The sequence below is a fragment of the Dendrobates tinctorius genome, unplaced genomic scaffold, assembly GCF_039654945.1.
Source record: "Dendrobates tinctorius isolate UK_male_01 unplaced genomic scaffold, ASM3965494v1 ptg000013l, whole genome shotgun sequence".
NCBI classification, from domain to species: Eukaryota; Metazoa; Chordata; class Amphibia; order Anura; family Dendrobatidae; genus Dendrobates; species Dendrobates tinctorius.
In genome coordinates, this window is record NW_027361681.1 from 10,870,847 (window position 1) to 10,886,761 (window position 15,915).

At 53.5% G+C, this 15,915-nt stretch overlaps 1 protein-coding gene across 3 annotated transcripts in view; it reads right to left on the bottom strand.

Moving 5' to 3' along the window:
* The window catches only part of GSN (gelsolin), a 60,788-nt gene that overhangs the window by 16,131 nt on the left and 28,742 nt on the right, over positions 1 to 15,915 (bottom strand). The window contains exon 2 of one of the 3 annotated variants that reach the window (XM_073558828.1): positions 10,580 to 10,641. The exons of 1 other annotated variant lie outside the window; for it this stretch is intronic. In XM_073558828.1, coding sequence (XP_073414929.1) covers positions 10,580 to 10,630 — 51 coding nt within the window. In that variant the 5' untranslated portion in view covers positions 10,631 to 10,641. Of the gene's footprint in view, positions 1 to 10,579; positions 10,642 to 15,915 lie in introns of those variants that run through there. One more of the 3 variants, XM_073558824.1, reaches the window with a different exon arrangement.

Consider the following 15,915-nt stretch of genomic DNA (forward strand, 5'->3'; position numbering starts at 1 on the left):
CATCTAATCATCCAGTCACTGCTCTACTGCTACATCTAATCATCCAGTCACTGCTCTGCTGCTACATCTAATCATCCAGTCACTGCTCTGCTGCTACATCTAATCATCCAGTCACTGCTCTGCTGCTACATCTAATCATCCAGTCACTGCTCTGCTGCTACATCTAATCATCCAGTCACTGCTCTGCTGCTACATCTAATCATCCAGTCACTGCTCTGCTGCTACATCTAATCATCCAGTCACTGCTCTGCTGCTACATCTAATCATCCAGTCACTGCTCTGCTGCTACATCTAATCATCCAGTCACTGCTCTGCTGCTACATCTAATCATCCAGTCACTGCTCTGCTGCTACATCTAATCATCCAGTCACTGCTCTGCTGCTACATCTAATCATCCAGTCACTGCTCTGCTGCTACATCTAATCATCCAGTCACCTCTGGAGCTGCAGTCACTTCTCTGCTGCTACATCTAATCCTCCAGTCACCTCTAGAACTGCAGTCACTGCTCTGCTGCTACATCTAATCCTTCAGTCACCTTTAGAGCTGCAGTCACTGCTCTGCTGCTACATCTAATCCTCTAGACACCTCTAGAGCTGCGGTCACTACTCTGCTGCTTCATCTAATCCTTCAGTCACCTCTAGAGCTGCAGGCACTGCTCTGCTGCTACATCTAATCATCCAGTCATTGCTCTGCTGCTACATCTAATCATCCAGTCACTGCTCTGCTGCTACATCTAATCCTCCAGTCACCTCTGGAGCTGCAGTCACTGCTCTGCTGCTACATCTAATCATCCAGTCACTGCTCTGCTGCTACATCTAATCATCCAGTCACTGCTCTGCTGCTACATCTAATCATCCAGTCACTGCTCTGCTGCTACATCTAATCATCCAGTCACTGCTCTGCTGCTACATCTAATCATCCAGTCACTGCTCTGCTGCTACATCTAATCATCCAGTCACTGCTCTGCTGCTACATCTAAATCATCCAGTCACTGCTCTGCTGCTACATCTAATCATCCAGTCAGTGCTCTGCTGCTACATCTAATCATCCAGTCACTGCTCTGCTGCTACATCAAATCCTCCAGTCACCTCTGGAACTGCAGTCACTGCTCTGCTGCTTCATCTAATCCTCCAGTCACCTCTGGAACTGCAGTCACTGCTCTGCTGCTACATCTAATCATCCAGTCACTGCTCTGCTGCTACATCAAATCCTCCAGTCACCTCTGGAGCTGCAGTAACTGCTCTGCTGCTTCATCTAATCCTCCAGTCACCTCTGGAACTGCAGTCACTGCTCTGCTGCTACATCTAATCATCCAGTCACTGCTCTGCTGCTACATCTAATCATCCAGTCACTGCTCTGCTGCTACATCTAATCATCCAGTCACTGCTCTGCTGCTACATCTAATCATCCAGTCACTGCTCTGCTGCTACATCTAATCATCCAGTCACCTCTAGAGCTGCAGTCACTGCTCTGCTGCTACATCTAATCCTCCAGACACCTCTAGAGCTGCGGTCACTACTCTGCTGCTTCATCTAATCCTTCAGTCACCTCTAGAGCTGCAGGCACTGCTCTGCTGCTACATCTAATCATCCAGTCACTGCTCTGCTGCTACATCTAATCATCCAGTCACTGCTCTGCTGCTACATCTAATCATCCAGTCACTGCTCTGCTGCTACATCTAATCATCCAGTCACTGCTCTGCTGCTACATCTAATCATCCAGTCACTGCTCTGCTGCTACATCTAATCATCCAGTCACTGCTCTGCTGCTACATCTAATCATCCAGTCACTGCTCTGCTGCTACATCTAATCATCCAGTCACTGCTCTGCTGCTACATCTAATCATCCAGTCACTGCTCTGCTGCTACATCTAAATCATCCAGTCACTGCTCTGCTGCTACATCTAATCATCCAGTCACTGCTCTGCTGCTTCATCTAATCATCCAGTCACTGCTCTGCTGCTACATCTAATCCTCCAGTCACCTTTAGAGCTGCAGTCACTGCTCTGCTGCTACATCTAATCCTCCAGACACCTCTAGAGCTGCGGTCACTACTCTGCTGCTTCATCTAATCCTTCAGTCACCTCTAGAGCTGCAGGCACTGCTCTGCTGCTACATCTAATCCTCCAGACACCTCTAGAGCTGCGGTCACTACTCTGCTGCTTCATCTAATCCTCCAGTCACCTCTGGAGCTGTAGTCACTGCTCTGCTGCTACATCTAATCCTCCAGTCACCTCTAGAACTGCAGTCACTGCTCTGCTGCTACATCTAATCCTTCAGTCACCTTTAGAGCTGCAGTCACTGCTCTGCTGCTACATCTAATCCTCCAGACACCTCTAGAGCTGCGGTCACTACTCTGCTGCTTCATCTAATCCTTCAGTCACCTCTAGAGCTGCAGGCACTGCTCTGCTTCTACATCTAATCCTCCAGACACCTCTAGAGCTGCGGTCACTACTCTGCTGCTTCATCTAATCCTTCAGTCACCTCTAGAGCTGCAGTCACTGCTCTGCTGCTACATCTAATCATCCAGTCACTGCTCTACTGCTACATCTAATCATCCAGTCACTGCTCTGCTGCTACATCTAATCATCCAGTCACTGCTCTGCTGCTACATCTAATCATCCAGTCACTGCTCTGCTGCTACATCTAATCATCCAGTCACTGCTCTGCTGCTACATCTAATCATCCAGTCACTGCTCTGCTGCTACATCTAATCATCCAGTCACTGCTCTGCTGCTACATCTAATCATCCAGTCACTGCTCTGCTGCTACATCTAATCATCCAGTCACTGCTCTGCTGCTACATCTAATCATCCAGTCACTGCTCTGCTGCTACATCTAATCATCCAGTCACTGCTCTGCTGCTACATCTAATCATCCAGTCACCTCTGGAGCTGCAGTCACTGCTCTGCTGCTACATCTAATCCTCCAGTCACCTCTAGAACTGCAGTCACTGCTCTGCTGCTACATCTAATCCTTCAGTCACCTTTAGAGCTGCAGTCACTGCTCTGCTGCTACATCTAATCCTCTAGACACCTCTAGAGCTGCGGTCACTACTCTGCTGCTTCATCTAATCCTTCAGTCACCTCTAGAGCTGCAGGCACTGCTCTGCTGCTACATCTAATCATCAAGTCATTGCTCTGCTGCTACATCTAATCATCCAGTCACTGCTCTGCTGCTACATCTATCTAATCATCCAGTCACTGCTCTGCTGCTACATCTAATCCTCCAGTCACCTCTGGAGCTGCAGTCACTGCTCTGCTGCTACATCTAATCATCCAGGCACTGCTCTGCTGCTACATCTAATCATCCAGTCACTGCTCTGCTGCTACATCTAATCATCCAGTCACTGCTCTGCTGCTACATCTAATCATCCAGTCACTGCTCTGCTGCTACATCTAATCATCCAGTCAGTGCTCTGCTGCTACATCTAATCATCCAGTCACTGCTCTGCTGCTACATCTAATCATCCAGTCACTGCTCTGCTGCTACATCTAATCATCCAGTCACTGCTCTGCTGCTACATCTAATCATCCAGTCACTGCTCTGCTGCTACATCTAATCATCCAGTCACTGCTCTGCTGCTACATCTAATCATCCAGTCACTGCTCTGCTGCTTCATCAAATCCTCCAGTCACCTCTGGAACTGCAGTCACTGCTCTGCTGCTTCATCTAATCCTCCAGTCACCTCTGGAGCTGCAGTAACTGCTCTGCTGCTTCATCTAATCCTCCAGTCACCTCTGGAACTGCAGTCACTGCTCTGCTGCTACATCTAATCATCCAGTCACTGCTCTGCTGCTACATCTAATCATCCAGTCACTGCTCTGCTGCTACATCTAATCATCCAGTCACTGCTCTGCTGCTACATCTAATCCTCCAGACACCTCTAGAGCTGCGGTCACTACTCTGCTGCTTCATCTAATCCTTCAGTCACCTCTAGAGCTGCAGGCACTGCTCTGCTGCTACATCTAATCCTCCAGACACCTCTAGAGCTGCGGTCACTACTCTGCTGCTTCATCTAATCCTCCAGTCACCTCTGGAGCTGTAGTCACTGCTCTGCTGCTACATCTAATCCTCCAGTCACCTCTAGAACTGCAGTCACTGCTCTGCTGCTACATCTAATCCTTCAGTCACCTTTAGAGCTGCAGTCACTGCTCTGCTGCTACATCTAATCCTCCAGACACCTCTAGAGCTGCGGTCACTACTCTGCTGCTTCATCTAATCCTTCAGTCACCTCTAGAGCTGCAGGCACTGCTCTGCTTCTACATCTAATCCTCCAGACACCTCTAGAGCTGCGGTCACTACTCTGCTGCTTCATCTAATCCTTCAGTCACCTCTAGAGCTGCAGTCACTGCTCTGCTGCTACATCTAATCATCCAGTCACTGCTCTGCTGCTACATCTAATCATCCAGTCACTGCTCTGCTGCTACATCTAATCATCCAGTCACTGCTCTGCTGCTACATCTAATCATCCAGTCACTGCTCTGCTGCTACATCTAATCATCCAGTCACTGCTCTGCTGCTACATCTAATCATCCAGTCACTGCTCTGCTGCTACATCTAATCATCCAGTCACTGCTCTGCTGCTACATCTAATCATCCAGTCACTGCTCTGCTGCTACATCTAATCATCCAGTCACTGCTCTGCTGCTACATCTAATCATCCAGTCACTGCTCTGCTGCTACATCTAATCATCCAGTCACTGCTCTGCTGCTACATCTAATCATCCAGTCACTGCTCTGCTGCTACATCTAATCATCCAGTCACTGCTCTGCTGCTACATCTAATCATCCAGTCACTGCTCTGCTGCTACATCTAATCATCCAGTCACCTCTGGAGCTGCAGTCACTGCTCTGCTGCTACATCTAATCCTCCAGTCACCTCTAGAACTGCAGTCACTGCTCTGCTGCTACATCTAATCCTTCAGTCACCTTTAGAGCTGCAGTCACTGCTCTGCTGCTACATCTAATCCTCTAGACACCTCTAGAGCTGCGGTCACTACTCTGCTGCTTCATCTAATCCTTCAGTCACCTCTAGAGCTGCAGGCACTGCTCTGCTGCTACATCTAATCATCAAGTCATTGCTCTGCTGCTACATCTAATCATCCAGTCACTGCTCTGCTGCTACATCTATCTAATCATCCAGTCACTGCTCTGCTGCTACATCTAATCCTCCAGTCACCTCTGGAGCTGCAGTCACTGCTCTGCTGCTACATCTAATCATCCAGGCACTGCTCTGCTGCTACATCTAATCATCCAGTCACTGCTCTGCTGCTACATCTAATCATCCAGTCACTGCTCTGCTGCTACATCTAATCATCCAGTCACTGCTCTGCTGCTACATCTAATCATCCAGTCAGTGCTCTGCTGCTACATCTAATCATCCAGTCAGTGCTCTGCTGCTACATCTAATCATCCAGTCAGTGCTCTGCTGCTACATCTAATCATCCAGTCAGTGCTCTGCTGCTACATCTAATCATCCAGTCAGTGCTCTGCTGCTACATCTAATCATCCAGTCACTGCTCTGCTGCTACATCTAATCATCCAGTCACTGCTCTGCTGCTACATCTAATCATCCAGTCACTGCTCTGCTGCTACATCTAATCATCCAGTCACTGCTCTGCTGCTACATCTAATCATCCAGTCACTGCTCTGCTGCTTCATCAAATCCTCCAGTCACCTCTGGAACTGCAGTCACTGCTCTGCTGCTTCATCTAATCCTCCAGTCACCTCTGGAGCTGCAGTAACTGCTCTGCTGCTTCATCTAATCCTCCAGTCACCTCTGGAACTGCAGTCACTGCTCTGCTGCTACATCTAATCATCCAGTCACTGCTCTGCTGCTACATCTAATCATCCAGTCACTGCTCTGCTGCTACATCTAATCATCCAGTCACTGCTCTGCTGCTACATCTAATCATCCAGTCACTGCTCTGCTGCTACATCTAATCATCCAGTCACTGCTCTGCTGCTACATCTAATCCTCCAGTCACCTTTAGAGCTGCAGTCACTGCTCTGCTGCTACATCTAATCCTCCAGACACCTCTAGAGCTGCGGTCACTACTCTGCTGCTTCATCTAATCCTTCAGTCACCTCTAGAGCTGCAGGCACTGCTCTGCTGCTACATCTAATCCTCCAGTCACCTCTAGAACTGCAGTCACTGCTCTGCTGCTACATCTAATCCTTCAGTCACCTTTAGAGCTGCAGTCACTGCTCTGCTGCTACATCTAATCCTCCAGACACCTCTAGAGCTGCGGTCACTACTCTGCTGCTTCATCTAATCCTTCAGTCACCTCTAGAGCTGCAGGCACTGCTCTGCTGCTACATCTAATCCTCCAGACACCTCTAGAGCTGCGGTCACTACTCTGCTGCTTCATCTAATCCTTCAGTCACCTCTAGAGCTGCAGTCACTGCTCTGCTGCTACATCTAATCATCCAGTCACTGCTCTGCTGCTACATCTAATCATCCAGTCACTGCTCTGCTGCTACATCTAATCATCCAGTCACTGCTGTGCTGCTACATCTAATCATCCAGTCACTGCTCTGCTGCTACATCTAATCCTCCAGTCACCTCTGGAGCTGCAGTCACTGCTCTGCTGCTACATCTAATCATCCAGGCACTGCTCTGCTGCTACATCTAATCATCCAGTCACCTCTGGAGCTGCAGTCACTGCTCTGCTGCTACATCTAATCCTCCAGTCACCTCTAGAACTGCAGTCACTGCTCTGCTGCTACATCTAATCCTCCAACTCTTTTATTTTACAAAATTATCAAAATTACACTCAGAAACAAACCACAATACATAAACTAAAGAAAACCAACATAGACAGACATAAAATGTGCAAAACATGCGCAAACAACTGAAAGTCCAAATCCTTTCCTTGTCCTCCACTGAACTCGGCAGCTTAGGGTCCCCCAGCAGGAATCCACTTAAAAGAGAATACAAAGAAACATAAACCCCACTCCCCACTCTCACTCCATTCACCCCCATTCACACCTCACCGATTTTACTAGTTTACTATTTACAATTTTACTATTTACAAAAACCAAACGAAAATAACCCTTTCCTGGCCCTCCGCCTTGAAAAAAACAAGAACTCTGCCACTTTGGCCGACAAACCTTACCTCCTATTACACAGCAAAGATTTTTTTTTTTTTTTTTTTTTTCCTCTCCCACACATGGCAACAAGTTCGCAGCCTTTTTTTTCCCACCACCTTGCACCGCAGGTCCTACAAGTTTGTAGCCTTGTCACTTCACAATCTGGTCCACGAAAGTTTATGGCCTTTTGATTCCACACAAAAATTATTTCCAGGGTCCGCAGAGTCTACTTCTCCTGCCCTGCTCCTCTGCTCCTTCATGTTGCTCTTGGCATCCGGTCATCCATCCACCACCCCCCATGCACCCCCCTCCCAACCTGACTACACCCCATCCACACATTCTAACTAAAAAAACAAAAAAAAAAAAAAAAACGTGTGTTATATGTTTTTCCTTTTACCAAAGCACAACCAAAAGACATTTTCCAAAACTCTCAATACCATCCCATCTACTTACGCATTAATATACAAACTAAACACAGCATTTACATACCCAAGGCCCAAGTTTGGCACCTGTAAGCCCAATATCCATTATATGTCCTGTTTTTAAAACAAAAAGCTAAGGTGGCATGCACCAGCCCACCACCAGGAAAACGGGGTTCTAGAGGCTCCATCCCTCACTAACACATTCATCCTATCCCTCAAGAACTAAGACTGTCCCTACTTCTGTCCCTAAAAAAAAGAAACCTGTCCCTATCTGTCCCTACCTGCCCCTACTCTACCTAACTTATCATAACTAACTCTCTATCTGTCCCTCAGTGCCTGTCCCTCCCTGTCCCTATCTGCCCCTACTTCTGTCCCTAACACACCCAGTGAAACTTATGCTATCCCTACCCTCATTCACACGGAGCTAGCTCTCCCTTGAGTGCGTTTTTAAAAGGAGAGGCCTCTCCAAAGCCAAGAGGCCTTCCTCACACCCAACCTTTCGAACTCCAAAGAACGGACCTTCACCAGGTCACCCAAGATGTTTCCTACCACCTCATCCCTTGGGAGGGTTTTTTTCCGCGTCGTAACTAGGCACCGTGCATTCCAAGTGTGGAACCTAACCGCTGCACTGACTAGGAATAAAGTGCACGGGTCCCGGCCACCCAGGGATCTGAACGCTCCATAGGCCCATTCAGTGTAGGAGAGGGACGCCAGCCGCGGCCAACGTATGGAGGCACCCACCCTGTTGTAAACCTCTGCATTAAAGGGACAATGAAGCAGGAAGTGCTCCATGCTTTCCAGCACGTCGCCACACTCCTCACGAGGGCAACCCCGGTCATCGGAGTTCCTGCACTTCAAGTTGTCCCTTACATACAGCCTCCCGTGGAAGCAACGCCAGGTCAAGTCCCAAAACTTCATGGGGATCCGCTTAGAATTTAAAAGCCCCAGCCCGACCTCCAGATCCCGGCCTGGGCAATCCTTAAGGGCCAGGGGCTTCTGGAAATGGGTCAACAGGACCCTCCTGTCAAGGCACTGCCTCGACATGGTCCTGATTTCCCACATTCCCAGACCCCACCGGCGGATCACCTTCAGAACCGGGGTAGCGTAAGCCGGAAGATGCCCATGAGGTGTGCGTAGGTCCTTCACCCGCCCTCCTGTCTCCCATTCCTGGAAGAAAGGCCAAAGCCAACCCTTGCAGGAGACTACCCACGGAGGAGCCCTCTCTAGCCAGAGGTTAGAGATGTTAGTCTTAAGAAAGGTGTTTACTAGAAACACCACCGGGTTGACCATACCCAACCCGCCTAGTCTCCTCGTACGGTATGTAACCTCCCTCTTGATTAGGTTAAGCCTATTCCCCCATAACAATTGGAAGAACAGGCTATAGACCCGCGTCCAGAGAGGTTCCGGCAAGATGCACACACTGCCCAGGTATATCAATAAAGGTAGCAGATAGCCTTTAGCCAGGGCAACCCTTTCCCTCAGGGTTAAAGACCAACCCTTCCATTGGTCCACCTTTTGGGCGGCGATCTTAAGTCTGCCCTCCCAATTTTGCTGGGGGTAGTCCCCGGGGCCAAATTCGATGCCTAGAATTTTGGCGGTGGCCTGGGGCCCTGGAAGGGTGTCCGGGAGATCAAAACTAGGATCTCCCCCTCCCAGCCAGAGACTTTCACACTTATCCCGGTTGATCATGGACCCGGATGCCTCCGAGTAGCGCACTACCTCCGACATGACCCAGTCCGCCTCCCCTCTCGAGGATACGAACAGGGAAACATCATCGGCGTACGCCACCACCCTCAGAGAGGAGCCAGAGCCCGCCCGGTCCATCCCGACTCCCGCCAACAGTCCACGATCTACCCTCCTTAGGAAGGGATCGATCGCGAACACGTATAAAAGCGGGCTCAGCGGACAGCCCTGACGGACCCCAGAACCCACCTCAAAAGGACGACCTGACCAACCATTCACCAGCGGAAAAGTCTCAGCCCCTTGGTACAAGATCTCTAACCATTTTACAAACCTCCCAGGCAGACCATACCTCAAAAGGACGGACCAGAGGTACTCGTGGTTGACCCGGTCAAAGGCTTTCGCTTGATCTAATGACAGCAAGTACCCCTTCCAGTGACCTGCCCTACCCTGCTCCACTGCCTCTCGGACACCGAGCACAGCACTAAAAGTACTGCGGCCTGGAACAGAGCAATGCTGGGCCCCTGAAAGGAGCCGGGGTGCAAACTTCACCAGCCGATTAAACAGCACCTTGGCCAGAACCTTCCGGTCCGTATCGAGAAGCGCTATGGGACGCCAGTTCTCGATTCGGGACGGATCCTTACCCTTTGACAGAATAATGAGGGCTGACTTCCTCATTGAGCCGGGAAGAGTGCCCGAGGAGAGACACTCATTAAAGACCCCTGTCAAGAGGGGGACCAAGGAGTCCCTAAAAGTCTTATAGAACTCAGATGTTAAGCCATCCGGACCTGGCGATTTCTTGAGCCGAAGCCCATCAATGGCCAGTCTCACTTCCTCTTCCCTGATTTCTTCTGCCAAAACACCAAGAGAGGGGTCACCCCCTGGCTCAGGGATGGCTTCAGCCAGGAAAGCCGACATCCTGTCCCGATCCAGATCCTTCTTTTCCAAGAGGTGTGAGTAGAAGGATCTGACCACCTCCAGGATCCCTGATTTGGATCTGTTCAGGGACCCCGTACTGTCGATCAGTCCTGTCACCATCTTACAATTCACTGACATCTTACAGTTTCTGTAAGGGTCGGGCGAGCGGTACTTCCCGAAGTCCCTCTCAAAAACCAAAGATGTGTGCCTATCATACTGACACCTCTTGAGCAAAGATTTCACTCTGGAGATTTCCTCTCGGTCACCTCCAGTCGAGACAAGCTGCTCGAGTTTCCTCCCCAGAGCCTGGTACAAGCGGTGCCTGTTCAGACTCCTGAGGCTCGAGAGCTGACGGAAGAACCCCGCCACCCGCTTTTTGAAGATCTCCCACCACTCTGACTTACTACTACAGAGATCCAACAGCGGTACCTGGCTCTGAAGAAAATCCTCGAAGGATTGTCTCACCTCCGCTTCTTCCAGCAGGGACGAATTGAGCTTCCACAGCCCTCTTCCCATCCGAGGAGTCTCTGCAACATTCAGAGAAAAGAAAATTAGACAGTGATCGGAGAACTCCACCTCAACGGCGGACACAGCAGAAAAGATGGCGTCCTCCTTCAAAAAAAACCTGTCTATTCTAGACCTACAGCTACCCCTATGGTAGGTGAAACCTCCGTGACCTGGGGTGTGCCGGATGTGGGCATCCACCAGGCGAGCTTCACTGGCTATGCTATTCAACGCGACGCTATCATAAGCCAGGCGATCTCCGGGACCCCCCCGGTCACGGGACCTCGTAATGGTGTTGAAGTCCCCACCGAAGACCACCTGTCGGCTCGTAAAAAGAAAGGGCTTGATCCTCAGGAAGAGACATTTGCGGTCCCACTTGGACTGCGGGCCGTAGATGTTGATGAGCCGGAGCTCTTGTCCCCTCATGAAGACATCTAGGATCAGGCACCTCCCCATTTCCAACTCAGTAACCCGTCGGCATTCAACTGCTGCAGTCTTAAAAAGGACTGCCACCCCGCTATACGGCTCGGCCGCAAGAGACCAGTATGAGGGCCCGCACCTCCACTCCCTCCGTGATTTATAGATGGCCCCCATGTCTGTTAGTCTGGTCTCTTGCAAGAATAAAATTTCTGCCTCAATCCGGGAGAAAAAATCAAAGGCCGTGAAGCGAGCCGCATCTGACTTAATGCTGGCGACATTAATAGACGCCAGCGTCAACGGGGCGAGTTCAGCCATCATGGGTGATCGAGTTGGATGGCCAATTTCTTCCCTACCCCGCTATTACCTCCTCCTGGGGAGGGGTCAGACACCTTCCTTTTCAGGGAAGCTCCCGACGTGTCCATCCCACCCCCCCCGGTGTCCTCGCCCCCGGGTTCCAGGTCTGTCCCCCCCTCAGGAGGAGCAATGCCCCCTGAGGGACGGACTCCGCCATCCCCCGAAGGACCCTCCGGTGTTACCCCCGGCCCAGTACCCTCGTCTTGCGGTTCATCATCTGAACCCCCGAGGGCGCTGAACCGGTTGGAGAGTCTGATCAGAGGGGGGTCAGCGGGCCCTTCCGTATGCACCCTTGTGGTCGGGGGCGGGGGGGACTTTGAAGGCTTGTCAGCCTTCCTCCCCACCGCTTTGCGCTTGGCACGCCTGGTTTTGCCACCTGGTGCTGTAGGCTGCTCTTGGACATCCTCATCAACACTTTCATACTGAGAGGAATTGTCCGAGTCAGCCGCTTTCTCCTCTCTCTCCATCCTCCTGATCTCCTCACTCACCGCACTCTCCCCCAGGGCCTCAGAGGCTTTGGCCACGGGCCTGGAGGGAGGAGCAGGCATCACCCCGGTTGCCCGAGGCTCCACCTGTCCCTTACCTCCCTGGCGTTTTTCCTGCCTCCGCTGGTACGCGGGGCCCCTTGCAGCATTGCCCTTCCTCACTGGCCCCTCAGCCCTTCCCCCTTCGCCACCACCTGCCACAGCAGAAGCAGCGCCACCGGGGGTTGCCCCCCCGCGGTCTCCCCCCACCGGGCCTGTGGCGGCATTAGAGAAAGAGCGAGGGCAGCGGCTGAGAGGGTGACCCAGGTCACCACACAGGTGGCACCGAATGTCTTTGCACAAGGCAGCCAGGTGACCTACCCCACCACACAACGCGCACTTCTGCACCTTGCAGTTGGCGCTGAAGTGAGTGGGGTCGCCGCACTTGTGGCAGACCTTCGGTTGCCCCTGGTAGAAGACCAGGATCCTGTCCCTTCCCAGGAACGCCGAGGAAGGGATGTGGGTGACCGTGCCGCCGGAAACCTTCAATTTGACCATGAAGGTCCAGCCCCCCGACCAGATGCCAAACTCGTCCCTGTTCTTTTTTGGGACCTCGGTGACCTCCCCGTAACGGGAAAGCCACGTCATGATGTCCACGCCTGCGAGTGACTCGTTACATGTAACCACGGTCACTCGCTTGACGGAATTTTGGCGAGACACCGCTTGAGCCACGAAGTCTCGCCATCCGGGCTCTTCTCGCACCAGCTCGTAGTTTGACCAGAAGAGCTCAAGCCCCTCTGGCCGCACGAAGCTGACGTCGAAGAAGCGGGACGCCGAAGGGTGTATCAGGGCAAAGATGTCATTCGCCCCGAAGCCCATCTTAAGGAGGAGCTCCACCACCTTGCTCCTAGGTGGACGAGCTTCACTGCCCCCCCACCTAAGACGGACCACATTCCTTCTTGGCGGCCCCTGCCCGGCTGTGGGGAGAGACCAAACAGTCCCTCCCTCCCTTTGATTTTGGAAGGCTGCTAGGCCATGTCTCTCTATCCAGAAAGACAGGTCCACTGTCCTCCCCTCTACCATGATCGATCTTTCTCCCCTTTGGAGGGCCTCCAGGAAACGGCGGTGCAAACCGCCGTCCCCGGAGCCCGGAGGCGAGGAGACCCCCCCGGAACCACCCCGACCCCCAGCCGCGACCCCCGCATAATTACGTTGGGGCCTCGCGGCTGGGGGGGCAGACGGGCCAGCCCTCCCACCACTACCACCACTTGTGCCAGCACCCTCATTCACTCTCCCGTTCACTCTTTTATTATTTCCACTCGCTCCGGCACTCACTCCAGCATTTACTGCCACATTCACACTCACTCCCTCATCCATATCGCTCACATCACCATTTATGTCCTCAAACAGCTCTTCAAAAATATCTCCTATCTCACTCCCACTCTCACTTCCAGATAGACCACTATTTACATTAGCAGACTTGGTGTTGCAGTACCCCTGCCTGCCTGCTGGGGGCCCTGACTGGCCAGTGCTCTGCTCCTTGGAGCTGCTGGCACTGCTCCAACTCTTGTCCAGGAGTGCCGCTGCCCCTTTAAATACCTCCGAGCAGAGCGCACTCAGTACGCCCTGCCCGAGCCTGGGAGCAGCAGCAGCTCCTGGGTTCTCTGGCTCCACTTTTTTTCCTTTTTGCGGTGTCTTTGCACTGAGGACAGGGACGGCCACTGCCACCGCACCCTGCCCTCTGCTGTTCGCCCCTGCCGGCTTCCCAAGGAGCGCCAGAGCCCCCGCACCACCAGATGGAGGTAAGCGGGCTGGGGACCCCGACAACTCCCTACCGACTTTTGGGGGCACTATGCTGCTTGAGGGGGTAGGCGGGACAGGAGGCAGTGGGCCCGCCAAGGCCACGCCCCCCCCGCCGGCCGCAGCCACCCCGGGCAGAGCAGTGACCCCTTGCGAGGCCACGCCCTCCCCAGGTGACGCGGGCACAGCGGGCGGGACAGCGGCCGAGGAGGACACGCCCCCCCCGCATGCCGCAGCCTTTGCAGGCTGGGCAACACTCGGGGAGGCCACGCCCCCCTCACGGACTGTCACTGCGCCCCTGAACCCACCACTTGATGTTGGCAGGGCTGGCCACTCCCCCTCATCGCCCAGCGGCGGCGGTGCCCCCAGCACGGACCCCTTTTTGGGTCTACGCGCCGGGGACCCCGCTCTTGCCACGGGCGCCGTCAGAGGAGCTACCAGCCCCTTGCATTTTTTTAGCTGCTGCTTCACAGCAGCCTCCGCGCCCTTTCTAGGTCTCTGGACCCCCATAAGTGGACCAGACTTAACGGACCCGTGCGTGGGGGATCCAGGGACCCCAGCACTCACCGCCGGAGGTGCGGTCCTGGCTGTACCCGTGCTGAGCGCCAGGCCAGCCCCCCCTGCCACCGGGGACTGAGCCCGGACACCACTACTGCCAATACCGCCAGCGGCTGTTACACCACTGGCACCAGCACCGACCTCCATGTCGCTGCCTGAACCCTCACCGCCACCACCAGATGTGACGGTAAGGCCCAGGCACACATCACTCTGCCCGCGCCCCCGCTGCGGACCCACCACAGGGCCCGAGCCGGGGTGGGCAGCGGGTTCCATACAGCGGGACAGAGGGGCCCCGGAAAGAGGGACAAACATAAGTTTGTCAGCCACGGTGTTTTTTGGCTTGCGCTTGTTTTTTTTCTTTTTCCTCTTTCCGGTTGCCTCGTCCTCAGGGCAGACCTCATCCCCAAAGAGCAGTGTGCCAAACCGCTCTGGGGACTCGATCTGCCTCACCTGCTGTAGGACGAGGCAGCCCCCCTCACTACTACTGTCCCCACTCCCACCAGCCTCCCCCTCGCCCCCACTTTCCTCCGAGTAACTGGAGTCCGGTGGGAGAGCCACTTGCTCAGGGGCCACCCCGCTGCATGTTACCTGGGTGTTGTTGCTCACCAGGCCTTCAGGTGGGGCAGGCGTAGATGTTCCGCCATCCTCCTCCTCTTGGCCCTCCACCTGGCAGGGGCCTCCCGACCCCCCAGGAGACCCTCCGGTCATGGCTCTAAACCGGTCATCGTTTTTCAGTTTCTCTGCAAAGGGGCCGCTCCCACTCAGGATAGCCGCCCGTATCTCCTCCAAGGCCCTGATAGCCCCCTTCAGCCTCTCCACCGTGGCGGAGACCTCAGCTCGTCTCGAGGCGGGGAGCCGGTTCTTAGCCACCGCTCGTGCTCCCCTTAACTCCTCCCGGAGTTTTCTCAGCTGTTTGGCGGCCTCCTCATATTCGCAGAGGTGCGCATGGATGCGGGAGGCGTAGATGGTGGATGGCTCTCCCTCAGCTCTGGAGCCCCAGATGTTGGGGGGCTCTGCCACTGCACCTCTGCTCTGGGCCGCCACTCCTCCGGGAGGAGGAGCCGCCACGGTACCAGCTTCGGGGGGCCCGGTGTCCCGGGGCTCCTGGGTCCTGCGACCCCCTCTCTCCTGGCTCCGTCTCTTCCCCATCTCCCTGGGACTGGCTGGCTGCACCCTGGCCTCTGGATGGTGCTGAGGCCCCCCACCCCCAGCTGGCTTGCCGGAGGGTGGGAGCCAGGGGCACAGCCCCGGCGCTCAGTCCCAGGGAAAGTCCTCTTTCCTGGGAAGGGGGCAGATGGAAAGTCCTTGCAGGAAAAAACCTCCCTTCCCAGGAGCTTAGCAAGGCCCTAGCCTGCAGACGCTCAGCACAGATGCTCCTCCTCTTCCTGGGCGTGCTCTATCCTCCAGTCACCTCCAGAGCTGCAGTCACTATTCTGCTGTTACATCCTGTCTTATCCTCCAGTCACCTTTAGAGCTGCAGTCACTGCTCTGCTGCTACATCTAATCCTCTAGACACCTCTAGAGCTGCGGTCACTACTCTGCTGCTTCATCTAATCCTTCAGTCACCTCTAGAGCTGCAGACACTGCTCTGCTGCTACATCTAATCATCCAGTCATTGCTCTGCTGCTACATCTAATCATCCAGTCACTGCTCTGCTGCTACATCTAATCATCCAGTCACTGCTCTGCTGCTACATCTAAT